At 59.5% G+C, this 24,660-nt stretch overlaps 1 protein-coding gene across 1 annotated transcript; it reads left to right on the forward strand.

Annotated features, from left to right (window-relative positions):
• Positions 1-21,772: 21,772 nt before the first annotated feature.
• Positions 21,773-24,118, forward strand: LOC121834629 (the record flags this gene model as incomplete). Its single annotated transcript, XM_042288342.1, has 3 exons — positions 21,773-21,896; positions 22,377-22,539; positions 23,839-24,118. Coding segments are annotated over 3 exons (567 nt in total), but the record flags the coding sequence as incomplete, so codon positions are not given.
• Positions 24,119-24,660: the final 542 nt, after the last annotated feature.

A 24,660-nucleotide genomic window follows, 5' to 3' on the forward strand; every position in this document is an offset into this window, starting at 1 on the left:
AAACCACGACCGCGGCGAACGAAGATCCGCCGCCGTTAAGAAATCCCGGGCACACTCACGATGTCGTCCCTGATGCCGTCGCCGCGGGTGCACCAGGCGTCAGTAGCACGCTTAGCGAACACCACAAACGCGCGGAGCGAACATCCGCCACCGTTGAGAAATCCGGGGCACACTCACGATGTCGTCCCTGATGCCGTCGCCGCGGGTGCACTAGGCGTCAGTAGCACGCTTAGGAAAAACCACAAACGCGCGGAGCTAACATCCGTCGCCGTTGAGAAATCCCGGGCACACTCACAATGTCGTCCCTGATGCCGTCGCCGCGGGTGCACTAGGCGTCAGTAGCACGCTTAGCGAACACCACAAACGCGCGGAGCGAACATCCGCCGCCGTTAAGAAATCCCGGGTACACTCACAATGTCGTCCCTGACGCCGTCGCCGCGGGTGCACCAGGCGTCAGTAGCACGCTTAGCGAAAACAACAAACGCGCGGAGCGAACATCCGCCGCCGTTGAGAAATCCCGGGCACACTCACGATGTCGTCCGTGATGCCGTCGCCGCGGGTGCACTAGGCGTCAGTAGCACGCTTAGGAAAAACCACAAACGCGCGGAGCGAACATCCGCCACCGTTGAGAAATCCCGGGCACACTCACAATGTCGTCCCTGATGCCGTCGCCGCGGGTGCACCAGGCGTCAGTAGCACGCTTAGCGAAAACAACAAACGCGCGGAGCGAACATCCGCCACCGTTGAGAAATCCCGGCCACACTCACGATGTCGTCCCTGATGCCGTCGCCGCGGGTGCACTAGGCGTCAGTAGCACGCTTAGGAAAAACCACAAACGCGCGGAGCAAACATCCGTCGCCGTTGAGAAATCCCGGGCACACTCACAATGTCGTCCCTGATGCCGTCGCCGCGAGTGCACCAGGCGTCAGTAGCACGCTTAGCGAACACCACAAACGCGCGGAGCGAACATCCGCCGCCGTTGAGAAATCCCGGGCACACTCACGATGTCGTCCCTGATGCCGTCGCCGCGGGTACACCAGGCGTCAGTGCACGCTTAGCAAAAACCACGACCGCGGCGAACGAAGATCCGCCGCCGTTAAGAAATCCCGGGCACACTCACGATGTCGTCCCTGATGCCGTCGCCGCGGGTGCACTAGGCGTCAGTAGCACGCTTAGGAAAAACCACAAACGCGCGGAGCGAACATCCGTCGCCGTTGAGAATTCCCGGGCACACTCACGATGTCGTCCCTGATGCCGTCGCCGCGGGTGCACCAGGAGTCAGTAGCACGCTTAGGAAAAACCACAAACGCGCGGAGCGAACATCCGTCGCCGTTGAGAAATCCCGGGCACACTCACGATGTCGTCCCTGATGCCGTCGCCGCGGGTGCACCAGGCGTCAGTGCACGCTTAGCAAAAACCACGGCCGCGGCGAACGAAGATCCGCCGCCGTTAAGAAATCCCGGGTACACTCACAATGTCGTCCCTGACGCCGTCGCCGCGGTTGCACCAGGCGTCAGTAGCACGCTTAGCGAAAACAACAAACGCGCGGAGCGAACATCCGCCACCGTTGAGAAATCCCGGGCACACTCACGATGTCGTCCCTGATGCCGTCGCCGCGGGTGCACCAGGCGTCAGTGCACGCTTAGCAAAAACCACGACCGCGGCGAACGAAGATCCGCCGCCGTTAAGAAATCCCGGGTACACTCACAATGTCGTCCCTGACGCCGTCGCCGCGGGTGCACCAGGCGTCAGTAGCACGCTTAGCGAAAACCACGACCGCGGCGAACGAAGATCCGCCGCCGTTAAGCAATCCCGGGTACACTCACAATGTCGTCCCTGACGCCGTCGCCGCGGTTGCACCAGGCGTCAGTAGCACGCTTAGCGAAAACAACAAACGCGCGGAGCGAACATCCGCCACCGTTGAGAAATCCCGGGTACACTCACAATGTCGTCCCTGACGCCGTCGCCGCGGGTGCTCCAGGCGTCAGTAGCACGCTTAGCGAAAACCACGACCGCGGCGAACAAAGATCCGCCGCCGTTAAGAAATCCCGGGTACACTCACAATGTCGTCCCTGACGCCGTCGCCGCGGGTGCACCAGGCGTCAGTAGCACGCTTAGCGAAAACCACGACCGCGGCGAACGAAGATCCGCCGCCGTTAAGAAATCCCGGGTGCACTCACAATGTCGTCCCTGACGCCGTCGCCGCGGGTGCTCCAGGCGTCAGTAGCACGCTTAGCGAAAACCACGACCGCGGCGAACGAAGATCCGCCGCCGTTAAGAAATCCCGGGTACACTCACAATGTCGTTCCTGATGCGGTCGGCGCGGGTGCACCAGGCGTCAGTAGCACGATTAGCGAAAACCACGACCGCGGCGAACGAAGATCCGCCGCCGTTAAAAAATCCCGGGTGCACTCACAATGTCGTCCCTGACGCCGTCGCCGCGGGTGCTCCAGGCGTCAGTAGCACGCTTAGCAAAAACCACGACCGCGGCGAACGAAGATCCGACGCCGTTAAGAAATCCCGGGTACACTCACAATGTCGTTCCTGATGCGGTCGGCGCGGGTGCACCAGGCGTCAGTAGCACGCTTAGCGAAAACCACGACCGCGGCGAACGAAGATCCGCCGCCGTTAAAAAATCCCGGGTGCACTCACAATGTCGTCCCTGACGCCGTCGCCGCGGGTGCTCCAGGCGTCAGTAGCACGCTTAGCGAAAACCACGACCGCGGCGAACGAAGATCCGCCGCCGTTAAGAAATCCCGGGTACACTCACAATGTCGTTCCTGATGCGGTCGGCGCGGGTGCTCCAGGCGTCAGTAGCACGCTTAGCGAAAACCACGACCGCGGCGAACGAAGATCCGCCGCCGTTAAGAAATCCCGGGTACACTCACAATGTCGTTCCTGATGCGGTCGGCGCGGGTGCTCAAGGCGTAAGTAGCACGCTTAGCGAAAACCACGACCGCGGCGAACGAAGATCCGCCGCCGTTAAGAAATCCCGGGTACACTCACAATGTCGTTCCTGATGCGGTCGGCGCGGGTGCACCAGGCGTCAGTAGCACGCTTAGAGAAAACTACGACCGCGGCGAACGAAGATCCGCCGCCGTTAAGAAATCCCGATTACACTCACAATGTCGTCCCTGACGCCGTCGCCGCGGGTGCTCCAGGCGTCAGTAGCACGCTTAGCGAAAACCACGACCGCGGCGAACGAAGATCCGCCGCCGTTAAGAAATCCCGGGTGCACTCACAATGTCGTCGCTGACGCCGTCGCCGCGGGTGCTCCAGGCGTCAGTAGCACGCTTAGCAAAAACCACGACCGCGGCGAACGAAGATCCGCCGCCGTTAAGAAATCCCGGGTACACTCACAATGTCGTCCCTGACGCCGTCGCCGCGGGTGCACTAGGCGTCAGTAGCACGCTTAGAGAAAACTACGACCGCGGCGAACGAAGATCCGCCGCCGTTAAGAAATCCCGATTACACTCACAATGTCGTCCCTGACGCCGTCGCCGCGGGTGCTCCAGGCGTCAGTAGCACGCTTAGCGAAAACCACGACCGCGGCGAACGAAGATCCGCCGCCGTTAAGAAATCCCGGGTGCACTCACAATGTCGTCGCTGACGCCGTCGCCGCGGGTGCTCCAGGCGTCAGTAGCACGCTTAGAGAAAACTACGACCGCGGCGAACGAAGATCCGCCGCCGTTAAGAAATCCCGATTACACTCACAATGTCGTCCCTGACGCCGTCGCCGCGGGTGCTCCAGGCGTCAGTAGCACGCTTAGCGAAAACCACGACCGCGGCGAACGAAGATCCGCCGCCGTTAAGAAATCCCGGGTGCACTCACAATGTCGTCGCTGACGCCGTCGCCGCGGGTGCTCCAGGCGTCAGTAGCACGCTTAGAGAAAACTACGACCGCGGCGAACGAAGATCCGCCGCCGTTAAGAAATCCCGATTACACTCACAATGTCGTCCCTGACGCCGTCGCCGCGGGTGCACCAGGCGTCAGTAGCACGCTTAGCGAAAACCACGACCGCGGCGAACGAAGATCCGCCGCCGTTAAGAAATCCCGGGTGCACTCACAATGTCGTCGCTGACGCCGTCGCCGCGGGTGCTCCAGGCGTCAGTAGCACGCTTAGAGAAAACTACGACCGCGGCGAACGAAGATCCGCCGCCGTTAAGAAATCCCGATTACACTCACAATGTCGTCCCTGACGCCGTCGCCGCGGGTGCTCCAGGCGTCAGTAGCACGCTTAGCGAAAACCACGACCGCGGCGAACGAAGATCCGCCGCCGTTAAGCAATCCCGGGTACACTCACAATGTCGTCCCTGACGCCGTCGCCGCGGGTGCTCCAGGCGTCAGTAGCACGCTTAGAGAAAACTACGACCGTGGCGAACGAAGATCCGCCGCCGTTAAGAAATCCCGATTACACTCACAATGTCGTCCCTGACGCCGTCGCCGCGGGCGCACTAGGCGTCAGTAGCACGCTTAGCGAAAACCACGACCGCGGCGAACGAAGATCCGCCGGCGTTAAGAAATCCCGATTACACTCACAATGTCGTCCCTGACGCCGTCGCCGCGGGTGCACTAGGCGTCAGTAGCACGCTTAGCGAAAAGCACGAGCCCGCCGAACGAAGATCCGCCGCCGTTAAGAAATCCCGATTACTCTCACAATGTCGTCCCTGACGCCGTCGCCGCGGGTGCTCCAGGCGTCAGTAGCACGCTTAACGAAAACCACGACCGCGGCGAACGAAGATCCGCCGCCGTTAAGAAATCCCGGGTACACTCACAATGTCGTCACTGACGCCGTCGCCGCGGGTGCACTAGGCGTCAGTAGCACGCTTAGCGAAAACCACGAGCCCGCCGAACGAAGATCCGTCGCCGTTGAGAGATCCCGGGCACACTCACGATGTCGTCCCTGATGCCGTCGCCGCGGGTGCACCAGGCGTCAGTAGCACGCTTGGCGAAAACCACGACCGCGGCGAACGAAGATCCGCCGCCGTTAGGAAATCCCGGGTACACTCACAATGTCGTCCCTGACGCCGTCACCGCGGGTGCTCCAGGCGTCAGTAGCACGCTTAGAGAAAACTACGACCGCGGCGAACGAAGATCCGCCGCCGTTAGGAAATCCCGGGTACACTCACAATGTCGTCCCTGACGCCGTCGCCGCGGGTGCTCCAGGCGTCAGTAGCACGCTTAGCGAAAACCACGACCGCGGCGAACGAAGATCCGCCGCCGTTAGGAAATCCCGGGTACACTCACAATGTCGTCCCTGACGCCGTCGCCGCGGGTGCTCCAGGCGTCAGTAGCACGCTTAGCGAAAACCACGACCGCGGCGAACGAAGATCCACCGCCGTTAGGAAATCCCGGGTACACTCACAATGTCGTCCCTGACGCCGTCGCCGCGGGTGCTCCAGGCGTCAGTAGCACGCTTAGCGAAAACCACGACCGCGGCGAACGAAGATCCGCCGCCGTTAGGAAATCCCGATTACACTCACAATGTCGTCCCCGACGCCGTCGCCGCGGGTGCACTAGGCGTCAGTAGCACGCTTAGCAAAAACCACAAACGCGCGGAGCGAACATCCGTCGCCGTTGAGAAATCCCGGGCACACTCACGATGTCGTCCCTGATGCCGTCGCCGCGGGTGCTCCAGGCGTCAGTAGCACGCTTAGCGAAAACCACGACCGCGGCGAACGAAGATCCGCCGCCGTTAGGAAATCCCGATTACACTCACAATGTCGTCCCCGACGCCGTCGCCGCGGGTGCACTAGGCGTCAGTAGCACGCTTAGCAAAAACCACAAACGCGCGGAGCGAACATCCGTCGCCGTTGAGAAATCCCGGGCACACTCACGATGTCGTCCCTGACGCCGTCGCCGCGGGTGCTCCAGGCGTCAGTAGCACGCTTAGCGAAAACCACGACCGCGGCGAACGAAGATCCGCCGCCGTTAGGAAATCCCGATTACACTCTCAATGTCGTCCCCGACGCCGTCGCCGCGGGTGCACCAGGCGTCAGTAGCACGCTTAGCGAAAACCACAAACGCGCGGAGCGAACATCCGTCGCCGTTGAGAAATCCCGGGCACACTCACGATGTCGTCCCTGATGCCGTCGCCGCGGGTGCACTAGGCGTCAGTAGCACGCTTAGCAAAAACCACAAACGCGCGGAGCGAACATCCGTCGCCGTTGAGAAATCCCGGGCACACTCACGATGTCGTCCCTGATGCCGTCGCCGCGGGTGCACCAGGCGTCAGTAGCACGCTTAGCAAAAACCACAAACGCGCGGAGCGAACATCCGTCGCCGTTGAGAAATCCCGGGCACACTCACGATGTCGTCCCTGATGCCGTCGCCGCGGGTGCACCAGGCGTCAGTAGCACGCTTAGCAAAAACCACAAACGCGCGGAGCGAACATCCGTCGCCGTTGAGAAATCCCGGGCACACTCACGATGTCGTCCCTGATGCCGTCGCCGCGGGTGCACCAGGCGTCAGTAGCACGCTTAGCGAAAACCACAAACGCGCGGAGCGAACATCCGTCGCCGTTGAGAAATCCCGGGCACACTCACGATGTCGTCCCTGATGCCGTCGCCGCGGGTGCACCAGGCGTCAGTAGCACGCTTAGCAAAAACCACAAACGCGCGGAGCGAACATCCGTCGCCGTTGAGAAATCCCGGGCACACTCACGATGTCGTCCCTGATGCCGTCGCCGCGGGTGCTCCAGGCGTCAGTAGCACGCTTAGCGAAAACCACGACCGCGGCGAACGAAGATGCGCCGCCGTTAAGAAATCCCGATTACACTCACAATGTCGTCCCCGACGCCGTCGCCGCGGGTGCACTAGGCGTCAGTAGCACGCTTAGCGAAAACCACAAACGCGCGGAGCGAACATCCGTCGCCGTTGAGAAATCCCGGGCACACTCACGATGTCGTCCCTGATGCCGTCGCCGCGGGTGCACTAGGCGTCAGTAGCACGCTCAGCGAAAACCACGAGCCCGCCGAACGAAGATCCGTCGCCGTTGAGAAATCCCGGGCACACTCACGATGTCGTCCCTGATGCCGTCGCCGCAGGTGCACCAGGCGTCAGTAGCACGCTTAGCGAAAACCACGACCGCGGCGAACGAAGATCCGCCGCCGTTAAGAAATCCAAGGTACACTCACAACGTCGTTCCTCATGCCGTTGCCGCGGGTGCACCAGGCGTCAGTAGCACGCTTAGCGAAAACCACGACCGCGGCGAACGAAGATCCGCCGCCGTTAAGAAATCCCGGGTACACTCACAATGTCGTCCCTGATGCCGTCGCCGCGGGTGCACCAGGCGTCAGTAGCACGCTTAGCAAAAACCACGACCGCGGCGAACGAAGATCCGCCGCCGTTAAGAAATCCAAGGTACACTCACAATGTCGTTCCTGATGCCGTTGCCGCGGGTGCACCAGGCGTCTGTAGCACGCTTAGCGAAAACCACGACCGCGGCGAACGAAGATCCGCTGCCGTTAAGAAATCCCGGGTACACTCACGATGTCGTCCCTGATGCCGTCGCCGCGGGTGCACCAGGCGTCAGTAGCACGCTTAGCGAAAACCACGACCCCGGCGAACGAAGATCCGCCGCCGTTAAGAAATCCAAGGTACACTCACAATGTCGTTCCTGATGCCGTCGCCACGGGTGCACCAGGCGTCAGTAGCACGCTTAGCGAAAACCACGACCGCGGCGAACGAAGATCCGGCGCCGTTAAGAAATCCAAGGTACACTCACAATGTCGTTCCTGATGCCGTTGCCGCGGGTGCACCAGGCGTCAGTAGCACGCTTAGCGAAAACCACGACCGCGGCGAACGAAGATCCGCCGCCGTTAAGAAATCCCGGGTACACTCACGATGTCGTCCCTGATGCCGTCGCCGCGGGTGCACCAGGCGTCAGTAGCACGCTTAGCGAAAACCACGACCGCGGCGAACGAAGATCCGCCGCCGTTAAGAAATCCAAGGTACACTCACAATGTCGTTCCTGATGCCGTTGCCGCGGGTGCACCAGGCGTCAGTAGCACGCTTAGCGAAAACCACGACCGCGGCGAACGAAGATCCGCCGCCGTTAAGAAATCCAAGGTAAACTCACATTGTCGTTCCTGATGCCGTCGCCGCGGGTGCACCAGGCGTCAGTAGCACGCTTAGCGAAAACCACGACCGCGGCGAACGAAGATCCGCCGCCGTTAAGAAATCCAAGGTACACTCACAATGTCGTCCCTGATGCCGTCGCCGCGGGTGCACCAGGCGTCAGTAGCACGCTTAGCGAAAACCACGACCGCGGCGAACGAAGATCCGCCGCCGTTAAGAAATCCAAGGTACACTCACAATGTCGTTCCTGATGCCGTTGCCGCGGGTGCACCAGGCGTCAGTAGCACGCTTAGCGAAAACCACGACCGCGGCGACCGAAGATCCGCCGCCGTTAAGAAATCCCGATTACACTCACAATGTCGTCCCCGACGCCGTCGCCGCGGGTGCACTAGGCGTCAGTAGCACGCTTAGCAAAAACCACAAACGCGCGGAGCGAACATCCGTCGCCGTTGAGAAATCCCGGGCACACTCACGATGTCGTCCCTGATGCCGTCGCCGCGGGTGCACTAGGCGTCAGTAGCACGCTTAGCGAAAACCACGACCGCGGCGAACGAAGATCCGCCGCCGTTAAGAAATCCCGATTACACTCACAATGTCGTCCCCGACGCCGTCGCCGCGGGTGCACTAGGCGTCAGTAGCACGCTTAGCAAAAACCACAAACGCGCGGAGCGAACATCCGTCGCCGTTGAGAAATCCCGGGCACACTCACGATGTCGTCCCTGATGCCGTCGCCGCGGGTGCACCAGGCGTCAGTAGCACGCTTAGCGAAAACCACGACCGCGGCGAACGAAGATCCGCCGCCGTTAAGAAATCCAAGGTACACTCACAATGTCGTTCCTGATGCCGTTGCCGCGGGTGCACCAGGCGTCAGTAGCACGCTTAGCGAAAACCACGACCGCGGCGAACGAAGATCCGCCGCCGTTAAGAAATCCCGGGTACACTCACGATGTCGTCCCTGATGCCGTCGCCGCGGGTGCACCAGGCGTCAGTAGCACGCTTAGCGAAAACCACGACCGCGGCGAACGAAGATCCGCCGCCGTTAAGGAATCCCGGGCACACTCACGATGTCGTCCATGATGCCGTTGCCGCGGGTGCACCAGGCGTCAGTAGCACGCTTAGCGAAAACCACGACCGCGGCGAACGAAGATCCGCCGCCGTTAAGAAATCCAAGGTACACTCACAATGTCGTTCCTGATGCCGTGGCCGCGGGTGCACCAGGCGTCAGTAGCACGCTTAGCGAAAACCACGACCGCGGCGAACGAAGATCCGCCGCCGTTAAGAAATCCCGGGCACACTCACGATGTCGTCCATGATGCCGTTGCCGCGGGTGCACCAGGCGTCAGTAGCACGCTTAGCGAAAACCACGACCGCGGCGAACGAAGATCCGCCGCCGTTAAGAAATCCCGATTACACTCACAATGTCGTCCCTGACGCCGTCGCCGCGGGTGCACCAGGCGTCAGTAGCACGCTTAGCAAAAACCACAAACGCGCGGAGCGAACATCCGCCGCCGTTGAGAAATCCCGGGCACACTCACGATGTGGTTCCTGATGCCGTCGCCGCGAGTGCACCAGGCGTCAGTAGCACGCTTAGCGAAAACCACAAACGCGCGGAGCGAACATCCGCCGCCGTTGAGAAATCCCGGGCACACTCACGATGTCGTCCCTGATGCCGTCGCCGCGGGTGCACCAGGCGTCAGTGCACGCTTAGCAAAAACCACGACCGCGGCGAACGAAGATCCGCCGCCGTTAAGAAATCCCGGGTACACTCACAATGTCGTCCCTGACGCCGTCGCCGCGGGTGCACCAGGCGTCAGTAGCACGCTTAGCGAAAACCACAAACGCGCGGAGCGAACATCCGCCGCCGTTGAGAAATTTCGGGCACACTCACGATGTCGTCCCTGATGCCGTCGCCGCGAGTGCACCAGGCGTCAGTAGCACGCTTAGCGAAAACCACGACCGCGGCGAACGAAGATCCGCCGCCGTTAAAAAATCCCGGGTGCACTCACAATGTCGTCCCTGACGCCGTCGCCGCGGGTGCACCAGGCGTCAGTAGCACGCTTAGCGAAAACCATGACCGCGGCGAACGAAGATCCGCCGCCGTTAAGAAATCCCGGGTGCACTCACAATGTCGTCCCTGACGCCGTCGCCGCGGGTGCTCCAGGCGTCAGTAGCACGCTTAGAGAAAACCACGACCGCGGCGAACGAAGATCCGCCGCCGTTAAGAAATCCCAGGTACACTCACAATGTCGTCCCTGACCCCGTCGCCGCGGGTGCACCAGGCGTCAGTAGCACGCTTAGCGAAAACCACGAGCCCGCCGAACGAAGATCCGTCGCCGTTGAGAGATCCCGGGCACTCTCACGATGTCGTCCCTGATGCCGTCGCCGCGGGTGCACCAGGCGTCAGTAGCAGGCTTAGCGAAAACCACGACCGCGGCGAACGAAGATCCGCCGCCGTTAAGATATCCCGGGTACACTCACAATGTCGTCCCTGACGCGGTCGCCGCGGGTGCACCAGGCGTCAGTAGCACGCTTAGCGAAAACCACGACCGCGGCGAACGAAGATCCGCCGCCGTTAAGAAATCCCGGATACACTCACAATGTCGTCCCTGACGCGGTCGCCGCGGGTGCACCATGCGTCAGTAGCACGCTTAGCGAAAACCACGACTGCAGCGAACGAAGATCCGCCGCCGTTAAGAAATCCCGGGTACACTTACAATGTCGTTCCTGATGCGGACGGCGCGGGTGCACCAGGCATCAGTAGCACGCTTAGCGAAAACCACGACCGCGGCGAACGAAGATCCGCCGCCGTTAAGAAATCCCGGGTACACTCACAATGTCGTTCCTGATGCGGACGGCGCGGGTGCACCAGGCGTCAGTGCACGCTTAGCAAAAACCACGACCGTGGCGAACGAAGATCCGCCGCCGTTAAGAAATCCCGGGTACACTCACAATGTCGTTCCTGATGCGGACGGCGCGGGTGCACCAGGCGTCAGTAGCACGCTTAGCGAAAACCACGACCGCGGCGAACGAAGATCCGCCGCCGTTAAGAAATCCCGGGTACACTCACAATGTCGTTCCTGATGCGGACGGCGCGGGTGCACCAGGCGTCAGTGCACGCCTAGCAAAAACCACGACCGCGGCGAACGAAGATCCGCCGCCGTTAAGAAATCCCGGGTACACTCACAATGTCGTTCCTGATGCGGACGGCGCGGGTGCACCAGGCGTCAGTAGCACGCTTAGCGAAAACCACGACCGCGGCGAACGAAGATCCGCCGCCGTTAACAAATCCCGGGTACACTCACAATGTCGTCCCTGACGCCGTCGCCGCGGGTGCACCAGGCGTCAGTAGCACGCTTAGCGAAAACCACGACCGCGGCGAACGAAGATCCGCCGCCGTTAAGAAATCCCGGGTACACTCACAATGTCGACCCTGACGCCATCGCCACGGGTGCACCAGGCGTCAGTAGCACGCTTAGCGAAAACCACGACCGCGGCGAACGAAGATCCGCCGCCGTTAAGAAATCCCGGGTACACTCACAATGTCGTCCCTGACGCCGTCGCCGCGGGTGCACCAGGCGTCAGTGCACGCCTAGCAAAAACCACGACCGCGGCGAACGAAGATCCGCCGCCGTTAAGATATCCCGGGTGCATTCACAATGTCGTCCCTGACGCGGTCGCCGCGGGTGCACCATGCGTCAGTAGCACGCTTAGCGAAAACCACGACCGCGGCGAACGAAGATCCGCCGCCGTTAACAAATCCCGGGTACACTCACAATGTCGTCCCTGACGCCGTCGCCGCGGGTGCACCAGGCGTCAGTAGCACGCTTAGCGAAAACCACGACCGCGGCGAACGAAGATCCGCCGCCGTTAAGAAATCCCGGGTACACTCACAATGTCGACCCCGACGCCATCGCCACGGGTGCACCAGGCGTCAGTAGCACGCTTAGCGAAAACCACGACCGCGGCGAACGAAGATCCGCCGCCGTTAAGAAATCCCGGGTATACTCACAATGTCGTTCCTGATGCCGTCGCCGCGGGTGCACCATGCGTCAGTAGCACGCTTAGCGAAAACCACGACCGCGGCAAACGAAGATCCGCCGCCGTTAAGAAATCCCGGGTACGCTCACAATGTCGTTCCTGATGCCGTCGCCGCGGGTGCACCAGGCGTCAGTAGCACGCTTAGCGAAAACCACGACCGCGGCGAACGAAGATCCGCCGCCGTTAAGAAATCCCGGGTACACTCACAATGTCGTTCCTGATGCCGTCGGCGCGGGTGCACCAGGCGTCAGTAGCACGCTTAGAGAAAACCACGACCGCGGCGAACGAAGATCCGCCGCCGTTAAGAAATCCCGGGTATACTCACAATGTCGTTCCTGATGCCGTCGCCGCGGGTGCACCAGGCGTGAGTAGCACGCTTAGCGAAAACCACGACCGCGGCGAACGAAGATCCGCCGCCGTTAAGAAATCCAAGGTACACTCACAATGTCGTTCCTGATGCCGTTGCCGCGGGTGCACCAGGCGTCAGTAGCACGCTTAGCGAAAACCACGACCGCGGCGAACGAAGATCCGCCGCCGTTAAGAAATCCCGGGTACACTCACAATGTCGTCCCTGATGCCGTCGGCGCGGGTGCACCAGGCGTCAGTAGCACGCTTAGCGAAAACCACGACCGCGGCGAACGAAGATCCGCCGCCGTTAAGAAATCCAAGGTACACTCACAATGTCGTTCCTGATGCCGTTGCCGCGGGTGCACCAGGCGTCAGTAGCACGCTTAGCGAAAACCACGACCGCGGCGAACGAAGATCCGCCGCCGTTAAGAAATCCCGGGTACACTCACAATGTCGTCCCTGACGCCGTCGCCGCGGGTGCACCAGGCGTCAGTGCACGCTTAGCAAAAACCACAAACGCGCGGAGCGAACATCCGCCGCCGTTAAGAAATCCCGGGCACACTCACGATGTCGTTCCTGATGCCGTCGCCGCGAGTGCACTAGGCGTCAGTAGCACGCTTAGCAAAAACCACAAACGCGCGGAGCGAACATCCGCCGCCGTTGAGAAATCCCGGGCACACTCACGATGTCGTCCCTGATGCCGTCGCCGCGGGTGCACCAGGCGTCAGTGCACGCTTAGCAAAAGCCACGACCGCGGCGAACGAAGATCCGCCGCCGTTAAGAAATCCCGGGTACACTCACAATGTCGTCCCTGACGCCGTCGCCGCGGGTGCACCAGGCATCAGTAGCACGCTTAGCGAAAACCACAAACGCGCGGAGCGAACATCCGCCGCCGTTGAGAAATTTCGGGCACACTCACGATGTCGTCCCTGATGCCGTCGCCGCGAGTGCACGAGGCGTCAGTAGCACGCTTAGCGAAAACCACGACCGCGGCGAACGAAGATCCGCCGCCGTTAAAAAATCCCGGGTGCACTCACAATGTCGTCCCTGACGCCGTCGCCGCGGGTGCACCAGGCGTCAGTAGCACGCTTAGCGAAAACCATGACCGCGGCGAACGAAGATCCGCCGCCGTTAAGAAATCCCGGGTGCACTCACAATGTCGTCCCTGACGCCGTCGCCGTGGGTGCTCCAGGCGTCAGTAGCACGCTTAGAGAAAACCACGACCGCGGCTAACGAAGATCCGCCGCCGTTAAGAAATCCCGGGTACACTCACAATGTCGTCCCTGACCCCGTCGCCGCGGGTGCACCAGGCGTCAGTAGCACGCTTAGCGAAAACCACGACCGCGGCAAACGAAGATCCGCCGCCGTTAAGAAATCCCGGGTACGCTCACAATGTCGTTCCTGATGCCGTCGCCGCGGGTGCACCAGGCGTCAGTAGCACGCTTAGCGAAAACCACGACCGCGGCGAACGAAGATTCGCCGCCGTTAAGAAATCCCGAATACACTCACAATGTCGTTCCTGATGCCGTCGGCGCGGGTGCACCAGGCGTCAGTAGCACGCTTAGAGAAAACCACGACCGCGCCGAACGAAGATCCGCCGCCGTTAAGAAATCCCGGGTATGCTCACAATGTCGTTCCTGATGCCGTCGCCGCGGGTGCACCAGGCGTGAGTAGCACGCTTAGCGAAAACCACGACCGCGGCGAACGAAGATCCGCCGCCGTTAAGAAATCCAAGGTACACTCACAATGTCGTTCCTGATGCCGTTGCCGCGGGTGCACCAGGCGTCAGTAGCACGCTTAGCGAAAACCACGACCGCGGCGAACGAACATCCGCCGCCGTTAAGAAATCCCGGGTGCACTCACAATGTCGTCCCTGATGCCGTCGGCGCGGGTGCAGCAGGCGTCAGTAGCACGCTTAGCGAAAACCACGACCGCGGCGAACGAAGATCCGCCGCCGTTAAGAAATCCAAGGTACACTCACAATGTCGTTCCTGATGCCGTTGCCGCGGGTGCCCCAGGCGTCAGTAGCACGCTTAGCGAAAACCACGACCGCGGCGAACGAAGATCCGCCGCCGTTAAGAAATCCCGGGTACACTCACAATGTCGTCCCTGACGCCGTCGCCGCGGGTGCACCAGGCGTCAGTGCACGCTTAGCAAAAACCACAAACGCGCGGAGCGAACATCCGCCGTCGTTAAGAAATCCCGGGCACACTCACGATGTCGTTCCTGATGCCGTCGCCGCGAGTGCACTAGGCGTCAATAGCACGCTAAGCAAAAACCACAAACGCGCGGAGCAAACATCCGCCGCCGTTGAGAAATCCCGGGCACACTCACGATGTCGTTCCTGATGCCGTCGCCGCGAGTGCACCAGGCGTCAATAGCACGCTTAGCGAAAACTACAAACGCGCGGAGCGAACATCCGCCGCCGTTGAGTAATCCCGGGCACACTCACGATGTCGTCCCTGATGCCGTCGCCGCGGGTGCACCAGGCGTCAGTGCACGCTTAGCAAAAACCACGAAACGGCGAACGAAGATCCGCCGCCGTTAAGAAATCCCGGGTACACTCACAATGTCGTCCCTGACGCCGTCGCCGCGGGTGCACCAGGCGTCAGTAGCACGCTTAGCGAAAACCACAAACGCACGGAGCGAACATCCGCCGCCGTTGAGAAATTTCGGGCACACTCACGATGTCGTCCCTGATGCCGTCGCCGCGAGTGCACCAGGCGTCAGTAGCACGCTTAGCGAAAACCACGACCGCGGCGAACGAAGATCCGCCGCCGTTAAGAAATCCCGGGTGCACTTACAATGTCGTCCCTGACGCCGTCGCCGCGGGTGCACCAGGCGTCAGTAGCACGCTTAGCGAAAACCATGACCGCGGCGAACGAAGATCCGCCGCCGTTAAGAAATCCCGGGTGCACTCACAATGTCGTCCCTGACGCCGTCGCCGCGGGTGCTCCAGGCGTCAGTAGCACGCTTAGAGAAAACCACGACCGCGGCGAACGAAGATCCGCCGCCGTTAAGAAATCCCGGGTACACTCACAGTGTCGTCCCTGACCCCGTCGCAACGGGTGCACCTGGCGTCAGTAGCACGCTTAGCGAAAACCACGAGCCCGCCGAACGAAGATCCGTCGCCGTTGAGAGATCCCGGGCACTCTCACGATGTCGTCCCTGATGCCGTCGCCGCGGGTGCACCAGGCGTCAGTAGCACGCTTAGCGAAAACCACGACCGCGGCGAACGAAGATCCGCCGCCGTTAAGAAATCCCGGGTACACTCACAATGTCGTCCCTGACGCCGTCGCCGCGGGTGCTCCAGGCGTCAGTAGCACGCTTAGCGAAAACCACGACCGCGGCGAACGAAGATCCGCCACCGTTAAGAAATCCCGGGTACACTCACAATGTCGCCCCTGACGCCGTCGCCGCGGGTGCACCAGGCGTCAGTAGCACGCTTAGCGAAAACCACGACCGCGGCGAATGAAGATCCGCCGCCGTTAAGAAATCCCGGGTACACTCACAAGGTCGTTCCTGATGCGGTCGGCGCGGGTGCTCCAGGCGTCAGTAGCACGCTTAGAGAAAACCACGACCGCGGCGAACGAAGATCCGCCGCCGTTAAGAAATCCCAGGTACACTCACAATGTCGTCCCTGACGCCGTCGCCGCGGGTGCTCCAGGCGTCAGTAGCACGCTTAGCGAAAACCACGACCGCGGCGAACGAAGATCCGCCACCGTTAAGAAATCCCGGGTACACTCACAATGTCGCCCCTGACGCCGTCGCCGCGGGTGCACCAGGCGTCAGTAGCACGCTTAGCGAAAACCACGACCGCGGCGAACGAAGATCCGCCGCCGTTGAGAAATCCCGGGCACACTCACGATGTCGTCCCTGACGCCGTCGCCGCGGGTGCACCAGGCGTCAGTAGCACGCTTAGCGAAAACCACAAACGCGCGGAGCGAACATCTGCCGCCATTGAGAAATCTCGGGCACACTCACGATGTCGTTCCTGATGCCGTCGCCGCGGGTGCACAAGGCGTCAGTGCACGCTTAGCAAAAACCACGACCGCGGCGAACGAAGATCCGCCGCCGTTAGGAAATCCCGGGTACACTCACAATGTCGTCCCTGACGCCGTCGCCGCGGGGGCACCAGGCGTCAGTAGCACGCTTAGCGAAAACCACAAACGCGCGGAGCGAACATCCGCCGCCGTTGAGAAATCCCGAGCACACTCACGATGTCGTCCCTGATGCCGTCGCCGCGGGTGCACCAGGCGTCAGTGCACGCTTAGCAAAAACCACGACCGCGGCGACGAAGATCCGCCGCCGTTAAGAAATCCCGGGTACACTCATAATGTCGTCCCTGACGCCGTCGCCGCGGGTGCACCAGGCGTCAGTAGCACGCTTAGCGAAAACCACAAACGCGCGGAGCGAACATCCGCCGCCGTTGAGAAATCCCGGGCACACTAACGATGTCGTCCCTGATGCCGTCGCCGCGGGTGCACTAGGCGTCAGTGCACGCTTAGCAAAAACCACGACCGCGGCGAACGAAGATCCGCCGCCGTTAAGAAATCCCGCGTACACTCACAATGTCGTCCCTGACGCCATCGCCGCGGTTGCACCAGGCGTCAATAGCACGCTTAGCGAAAACCACAAACGCGCGGAGCGAACATCCGCCGCCGTTGAGAAATCCCGGGCACACTAACGATGTCGTCCCTGATGCCGTCGCCGCGGGTGCACTAGGCGTCAGTGCACGCTTAGCAAAAACCACGACCGCGGCGAACGAAGATTCGCCGCCGTTAAGAAATCCCGGATACACTCACAATGTCGTCCCTGTAGCCGTCGCCGCGGGTGCACCAGGCGTCAGTAGCACGCTTAGCGAAAACCACAAACGCGCGGAGCGAACATCCGCCGCCGTTGAGAAATCCCGGGCACACTAACGATGTCGTCCCTGATGCCGTCGCCGCGGGTGCACCAGGCGTCAGTGCACGCTTAGCAAAAACCACGACCGCGGCGACGAAGATCCGCCGCCGTTAAGAAATCCCGGGTACACTCATAATGTCGTCCCTGACGCCGTCGCCGCGGGTGCACCAGGCGTCAGTAGCACGCTTAGCGAAAACCACAAACGCGCGGAGCGAACATCCGCCGCCGTTGAGAAATCCCGGGCACACTAACGATGTCGTCCCTGATGCCGTCGCCGCGGGTGCACCAGGCGTCAGTGCACGCTTAGCAAAAACCACGACCGCGGCGAACGAAGATCCGCCGCCGTTAAGAAATCCCGGGTACACTCACAATGTCGTTCCTGATGCGGACGGCGCGGGTGCACCAGGCGTCAGTAGCACGCTTAGCGAAAACCACTACCGCGGCGAACAAAGATCCGCCGCCGTTAAGAAATCCCGGGTATACTCACAATGTCGTTCCTGATGCCGTCGCCGCGGGTGCACAAGGCGTCAGTAGCACGCTTAGCGAAAACCACGACCGCGGCGAACGAAGATCCGCCGCCGTTAAGAAATCCCGGGTACACTCACAATGTCGTCCCTGACGCGGTCGCCACGGGTGCACCAGGCGTCAGTAGCACGCTTAGCGAAAACCACGACCGCGGCGAACGAAGATCCGCCGCCGTTAAGAAATCCCGGGTGCACTCACAATGTCGTCCCTGACGCCGTCGCCGCGGGTGCACCATGCGTCAGTAGCACGCTTAGCGAAAACCACGACCGCGGCGAACGAAGATCCGCCGCCGTTAAGAAATCCCGGGTACACTCACAATGTCGTCCCTGACGCCGTCGCCGCGGGTGCACCAGGCGTCAGTAGCACGCTTAGCGAAAACCACGACCGCGGCGAACGAAGATCCGCCGCCGTTAAGAAATCCCGGGTACACTCACAATGTCGTCCCCGACGCCGTCGCCACGGGTGCACCAGGCGTCAGTAGCACGCTTAGCGAAAACCACGACCGCGGCAAACGAAGATCCGCCGCCGTTAAGAAATCCCGGGTACACTCACAATGTCGTTCCTGATGCCGTCGCCGCGGGTGCACCAGGCGTCAGTAGCACGCTTAGCGAAAACCACGACCGCGGCGAACGAAGATCCGCCACCGTTAAGAAATCCCGGGTACACTCACAATGTTGTTCCTGATGCCGTCGGCTCGGGTGCACCAGGCGTCAGTAGCACCCTTAGCGAAAACCACGACCGCGGCGAACGAAGATCCGCCGCCGTTAGGAAATCCCGGGTATACTCACAATGTCGTTCCTCATGCCGTCGCCGCGGGTGCACCAGGCGTCAGTAGCACGCTTAGCGAAAACCACGACCGCGGCAAACGAAGATCCGCCGCCGTTAAGAAATCCCGGGTACACTCACAATGTCGTTCCTGATGCCGTCGCCGCGGGTGCACCAGGCGTCAGTAGCACGCTTAGCGAAAACCACGACCGCGGCGAACGAAGATCCGCCACCGTTAAGAAATCCCGGGTACACTCACAATGTTGTTCCTGATGCCGTCGGCTCGGGTGCACCAGGCGTCAGTAGCACGCTTAGCGAAAACCACGACCGCGGCGAACGAAGATCCGCCGCCGTTAGGAAATCCCGGGTATACTCACAATGTCGTTCCTCATGCCGTCGCCGCGGGTGCACCAGGCGTCAGTAGCACGCTTAGCGAAAACCACGACCGCGGCGAACGAAGATCCGCCGCCGTTAAGAAATCCAAGGTACACTCACAATGTCGTTCCTGATGCCGTTGCCGCGGGTGCACCAGGCGTCAGTAGCACGCTTAGCGAAAACCACGACCGCGGCGAACGAAGATCCGCCGCCGTTAAGAAATCCCGGGTACACTCACAATGTCGTTCCTGACGCCGTCGCCGCGGGTGCACCAGGCGTCAGTGCACGCTTAGCAAAAACCACAAACGCGCGGAGCGAACATCCGCCGCCGTTAAGAAATCCCGGGCACACTCACGATGCCGTCCCTGATGCCGTCGCCGCGGGTGCACTAGGCGTCAGTAGCACGCTTAGCAAAAACCACAAACGCGCGGAGCGAACATCCGCCGCCGTTGAGAAATCCCGGGCACACTCACGATGTCGTTCCTGATGCCGTCGCCGCGAGTGCACCAGGCGTCAGTAGCACGCTTAGCGAAAACCACAAACGCGCGGAGCGAACATCCGTCGCCGTTGAGAATTCCCGGGCACACTCACGATGTCGTCCCTGATGCCGTCGCGGCGGGTGCAATAGGCGTTAGTAGCACGCTTAGCGAAAACCACGAACCCGCCGAACGAAGATCCGTCGCCGTTGAGAAATCCCGGGCACACTCACGATGTCGTCCCTGATGCCGTCGCCGCGGGTGCACTAGGCGTCAGTAGCACGCTTAGCGAACACCACAAACGCGCGGAGCGAACATCCGCCGCCGTTGAGAAATCCCGGGCACACTCACGATGTCGTCCCTGATGCCGTCGCCGCGGGTGCACCAGGCGTCAGTGCACGCTTAGCAAAAACCACGACCGCGGCGAACGAAGATCCGCCGCCGTTAAGAAATCCCGGGTACACTCACAATGTCGTCCCTGACGCCGTCGCCGCGGGTGCACCAGGCGTCAGTAGCACGCTTAGCGAAAACAACAAACGCGCGGAGCGAACATCCGCCACCGTTGAGAAATCCCGGGCCCACTCACGATGTCGTCCCTGATGCCGTCGCCGCGGGTGCACTAGGCGTCAGTGCACGCTTAGCAAAAACCACGACCGCGGCGAACGAAGATCCGCCGCCGTTAAGAAATCCCGGGCACACTCACGATGTCGTCCCTGATGCCGTCGCCGCGGGTGCACCAGGCGTCAGTAGCACGCTTAGCGAACACCACAAACGCGCGGAGCGAACATCCGCCACCGTTGAGAAATCCCGGGCACACTCACGATGTCGTCCCTGATGCCGTCGCCGCGGGTGCACTAGGCGTCAGTAGCACGCTTAGGAAAAACCACAAACGGGCGGAGCGAACATCCGTCGCCGTTGAGAAATCCCGGGCACACTCACAATGTCGTCCCTGATGCCGTCGCCGCGGGTGCACTAGGCGTCAGTAGCACGCTTAGCGAACACCACAAACGCGCGGAGCGAACATCCGCCGCCGTTGAGAAATCCCGGGCACACTCACGATGTCGTCCCTGATGCCGTCGCCGCGGGTGCACCAGGCGTCAGTGCACGCTTAGCAAAAACCACGACCACGGCGAACGAAGATCCGCCGCCGTTAAGAAATCCCGGGTACACTCACAATGTCGTCCCTGACGCCGTCGCCGCGGGTGCACCAGGTGTCAGTAGCACGCTTAGCGAAAACAACAAACGCGCGGAGCGAACATCCGCCGCCGTTGAGAAATCCCGGGCACACTCACGATGTCGTCCCTGATGCCGTCGCCGCGGGTGCACTAGGCGTCAGTAGCACGCTTTGCGAACACCACAAACGCGCGGAGCGAACATCCGCCGCCGTTGAGAAATCCCGGGCACACTCACAATGTCGTCCCTGATGCCGTCGCCGCGGGTGCACTAGGCGTCAGTAGCACGCTTTGCGAACACCACAAACGCGCGGAGCGAACATCCGCCGCCGTTGAGAAATCCCGGGCACACTCACGATGTCGTCCCTGATGCCGTCGCCGCGGGTGCACCAGGCGTCAGTAGCACGCTTAGCGAAAACAACAAACGCGCGGAGCGAACATCCGCCGCCGTTGAGAAATCCCGGGCACACTCACGATGTCGTCCCTGATGCCGTCGCCGCGGGTGCACTAGGCGTCAGTAGCACGCTTAGCGAACACCACAAACGCGCGGAGCGAACATCCGCCGCCGTTGAGAAATCCCGGGCACACTCACGATGTCGTCCGTGATGCCGTCGCCGCGGGTGCACTAGGCGTCAGTAGCACGCTTAGGAAAAACCACAAACGCGCGGAGCGAACATCCGCCACCGTTGAGAAATCCCGGGCACACTCACAATGTCGTCCCTGATGCCGTCGCCGCGGGTGCACTAGGCGTCAGTAGCACGCTTAAGGCCCTGTTATACTCCGACGTAACGCGTGCGCGCGCGCGAGCGCGTCACAGCGACGTCACGTCGGCGAAAACCCGACGCTCTATACTCCGACGTCGTGGCGTAACCGACGCGACCGGCGGCGTTGCCGCCGTCTGACCGCCTCGACGCCAAAATGGAGCATGCCGTATTCCGCGCCGGACGCGCCGGCGACGCCGGACCAGGATGCATCACGCGCTGGCTCCCGGCAGCCCTCGCGCGGGCAGCGCGGCGAATACGAGCAATAGCAGACGACGGGAGCACTTCATGGGGCGCCATGTTCGAAGAATCCGACTCGGTCGTGGAGAAGCTCATCGAGGGAGTTCGTCTTCACCCATGTGTTTACGACACGAGGAAGCTCGAATACCGCGACACGGCCAGGAAAGACAATGCTTGGGAGGCCATCCGGGAGCTGTGCGGTCTCCCCACAGGTAAGCTATTTCGTTGCTCCGCACATCGCGTCTGTGCTTATCGCAGTGCTGTGTTCCGCTGCTGCAGCAGACGCGATCATGTTTTGTAATTTGCTTGAAAGGTGAAACTTTATATAAAAACCCTTCACTGACCTTTCGTGGTGAACGTAGCGGTCGCGGTCGGATAAAAAGAGAGAGCGGATACGCAACGGAGTTTCTTATTGGCTAGGGATAATCCGTCGTGGTAGTTGAGGGGTGGGGGAGAGCGAGCAGCGGCTTTGCACGATCCACTTGTGCTTATATAGATTGTAAAAAAAAAAAGAAAAAAACAATGCAATGTGCTTTAAAGAAAAGGTGTAGAGATGAAGAGAAACGTGCGCGTATGAGGCGGCTGGTGAACGGCGAGCGGGCCCGGCTTGGACGTGCGCCAACTGTGCTTTCGCACCTTAGTGGAGCTTTTGACAGATTGCCCAAAACCAGAGAATTTGTTTTTATTTTCAGTTGGAGACTGCCAAAAACTGTGGAAGAGGCTGCGTGACCGCTTCACGCGTGAAACCAGGGCCCTAGAACTCACGAAGCGAAGCGGCAGCGGGTTCGTCGCCAGGCACACCTGGGAATTCATGCAGGCCATGGAATTTTATAAAAACTGTGGCCGTCCTAAAAAGTGAGATTTTGAACCATTGTCGAGCGTGGTATGAGGAATTTAAGCGTTGAAACAGACTCGTGTCGTAGATTGAGTTACACATTTTGGTCACAATCCTGTTCTCGGGAATTATAGATACAGGCCTGACGAGAGTTACGGAACCGTCAGTGAAATCGCAAAAACGTACTAGAATGCCGCTTTATTTCTTTCGATCGAACACTGGGGGCATAGCAGCAGTAGCGAACGTCCGACACCAATGACCTCTTGGATGGAATAGTGGATGGAATTCTTTAATCACGTCGGACGCAGCCGCGTCTGTGTACAACGCGGCTGAGACAGGCAGGCTTTGCATTGAGCGAGCCCCCCGCACTGCTGAGAGTTTTTTTCGAGTGTGTAAAGAAGATAAATAAAAGAAACGGTCCGCCTTCATTGCCTTCTTCATATGTTCGCCGGTATCGCCACACAACCAAAATAGCGAACAAAACAATTAGGTGAAAATACTTCCCATGACTTCAAGCAAGCTTGGCACGCTGTGCAGAAGAATGCATAGCATTGTGCGTTAATTGATGAACACGTTTAATGCTGGTTAGTATTTATCCCCGATTAATTGGTCAGAAGTCAACCTTCCCGGTAATTTACACATGTGAAACCTCGTATCTCCCAATTGAGGGATATGGTCGGATGTTCTGCAGAAATACTTCACTTGTACTTTAAAATGCGGACAGACCACCGTCATGAAAATGTTTATATGCGTTTGTTTCTTCCCTTCCCTCACACACAAAAACAAACAAATAAAATGGCGTCGATAGGCGCAATATTTTTGTTTATTGTGCTTGCTTTATTTAGGGCGGTACAGCGTAGCTCTAATTTTACAGTGATTCAGAAATAAAACTTATACCAGTGAAAAAGCAGTGAGTGCGCAGGCAAGCTGGTGGATGTTGATCATAATGTAGAAAAACCCGAGACTGTTGTAAAAGCAGGGAAACGGTGTCGAAGAGGAAAGACAGGGGAAGAGAACGTCTTATACCAGTGTCAGACGGCGTTCTAAAGATCCTTTTCACTAAGCTCCTGTATAAAATCGGAAAACCAGCGCACGCCGTAGGGTACGGGCGCACTCAACATCGTGAGCAGATTGGCCGATTTTATAAAGGAGCTTAGTTTAAAAGGACCTTTAGAACGTCGTCTGACACGGGGATTACTAACCTGATAAACATATTAAGACATTTTTTATTCCTTTCGAAATATCAAATATATGTGAAGCATTTTGCTCATGCGATAATGGTTTTGCTTGCTAAGTGGATTATGTTTCTGTTCCTGTAGAACGGTGTGCAACCTGGACACAAGACCACTAGCAATGGACGCCGACGGGGATGTCGCGGCAGAAGACCTTTTTCATTTGATCCAGAGTGGCGCACCGTCGCCTTCTGAGGACAACTGCACTGATTTGGAGCAGATGGAAGTGGGCCAATCACAGCTAAATAATGATGGTGATGAGCCCGCTCTGCGTGCAACGACGGGGGTGTCGTCAGGCGCTCCGAAAAAGCGTAAAAAAGTGGCGAATTTGAGCAGCAGCTGCTCTACCAGCTGGACAAGAAAATGACGGAAAATGAGGCTTTTGGCATGTCCATTGGTATGAGCCTAGACAGGTTGTTTAGGCCTGACGCAGCAAAGTGCAAGGCACGAATAATGGACATCATTGCAGAATATGACAACTAATTAGTTGACAAATGCTGCAATTACTTCCGTTACTGTATGTTTTTATAACAAAGCAAGAGGCTGCTGCTGTTTTTTTTTTATTTTTTATGCTTCTACTTGGAGTGACGTGACTCAAACTCCAATAAAATAATTTTATGAACAAAGTATTAAAAAAAAAAGATCCGTGCGTAATACTTTTAGCGCCCGACACCTTGTGACACACAAGTCGAAACACCACTATAAAAAGTAAAAACACGAGTCATTGACTTTTAGTCCTACTAGACTTAATAAAATGTCTGCCTAAGCAAAAAAACTTAGGTGGGAAGGCAACTTTTTGCCACAAATGCCTCAGAACAGTGAATAAAGCAACACACAATCCGATGCGAAATAATTCTTTAAAAAAGCAACACAGATAGCACAGAGTGAAAGGCAAGGAAATTTTTTTAT

The sequence above is a fragment of the Ixodes scapularis genome, unplaced genomic scaffold, assembly GCF_016920785.2.
Source record: "Ixodes scapularis isolate PalLabHiFi unplaced genomic scaffold, ASM1692078v2 ptg001946l_1___fragment_3__unscaffolded, whole genome shotgun sequence".
In the NCBI taxonomy this organism is placed as follows: Eukaryota; Metazoa; Arthropoda; class Arachnida; order Ixodida; family Ixodidae; genus Ixodes; species Ixodes scapularis.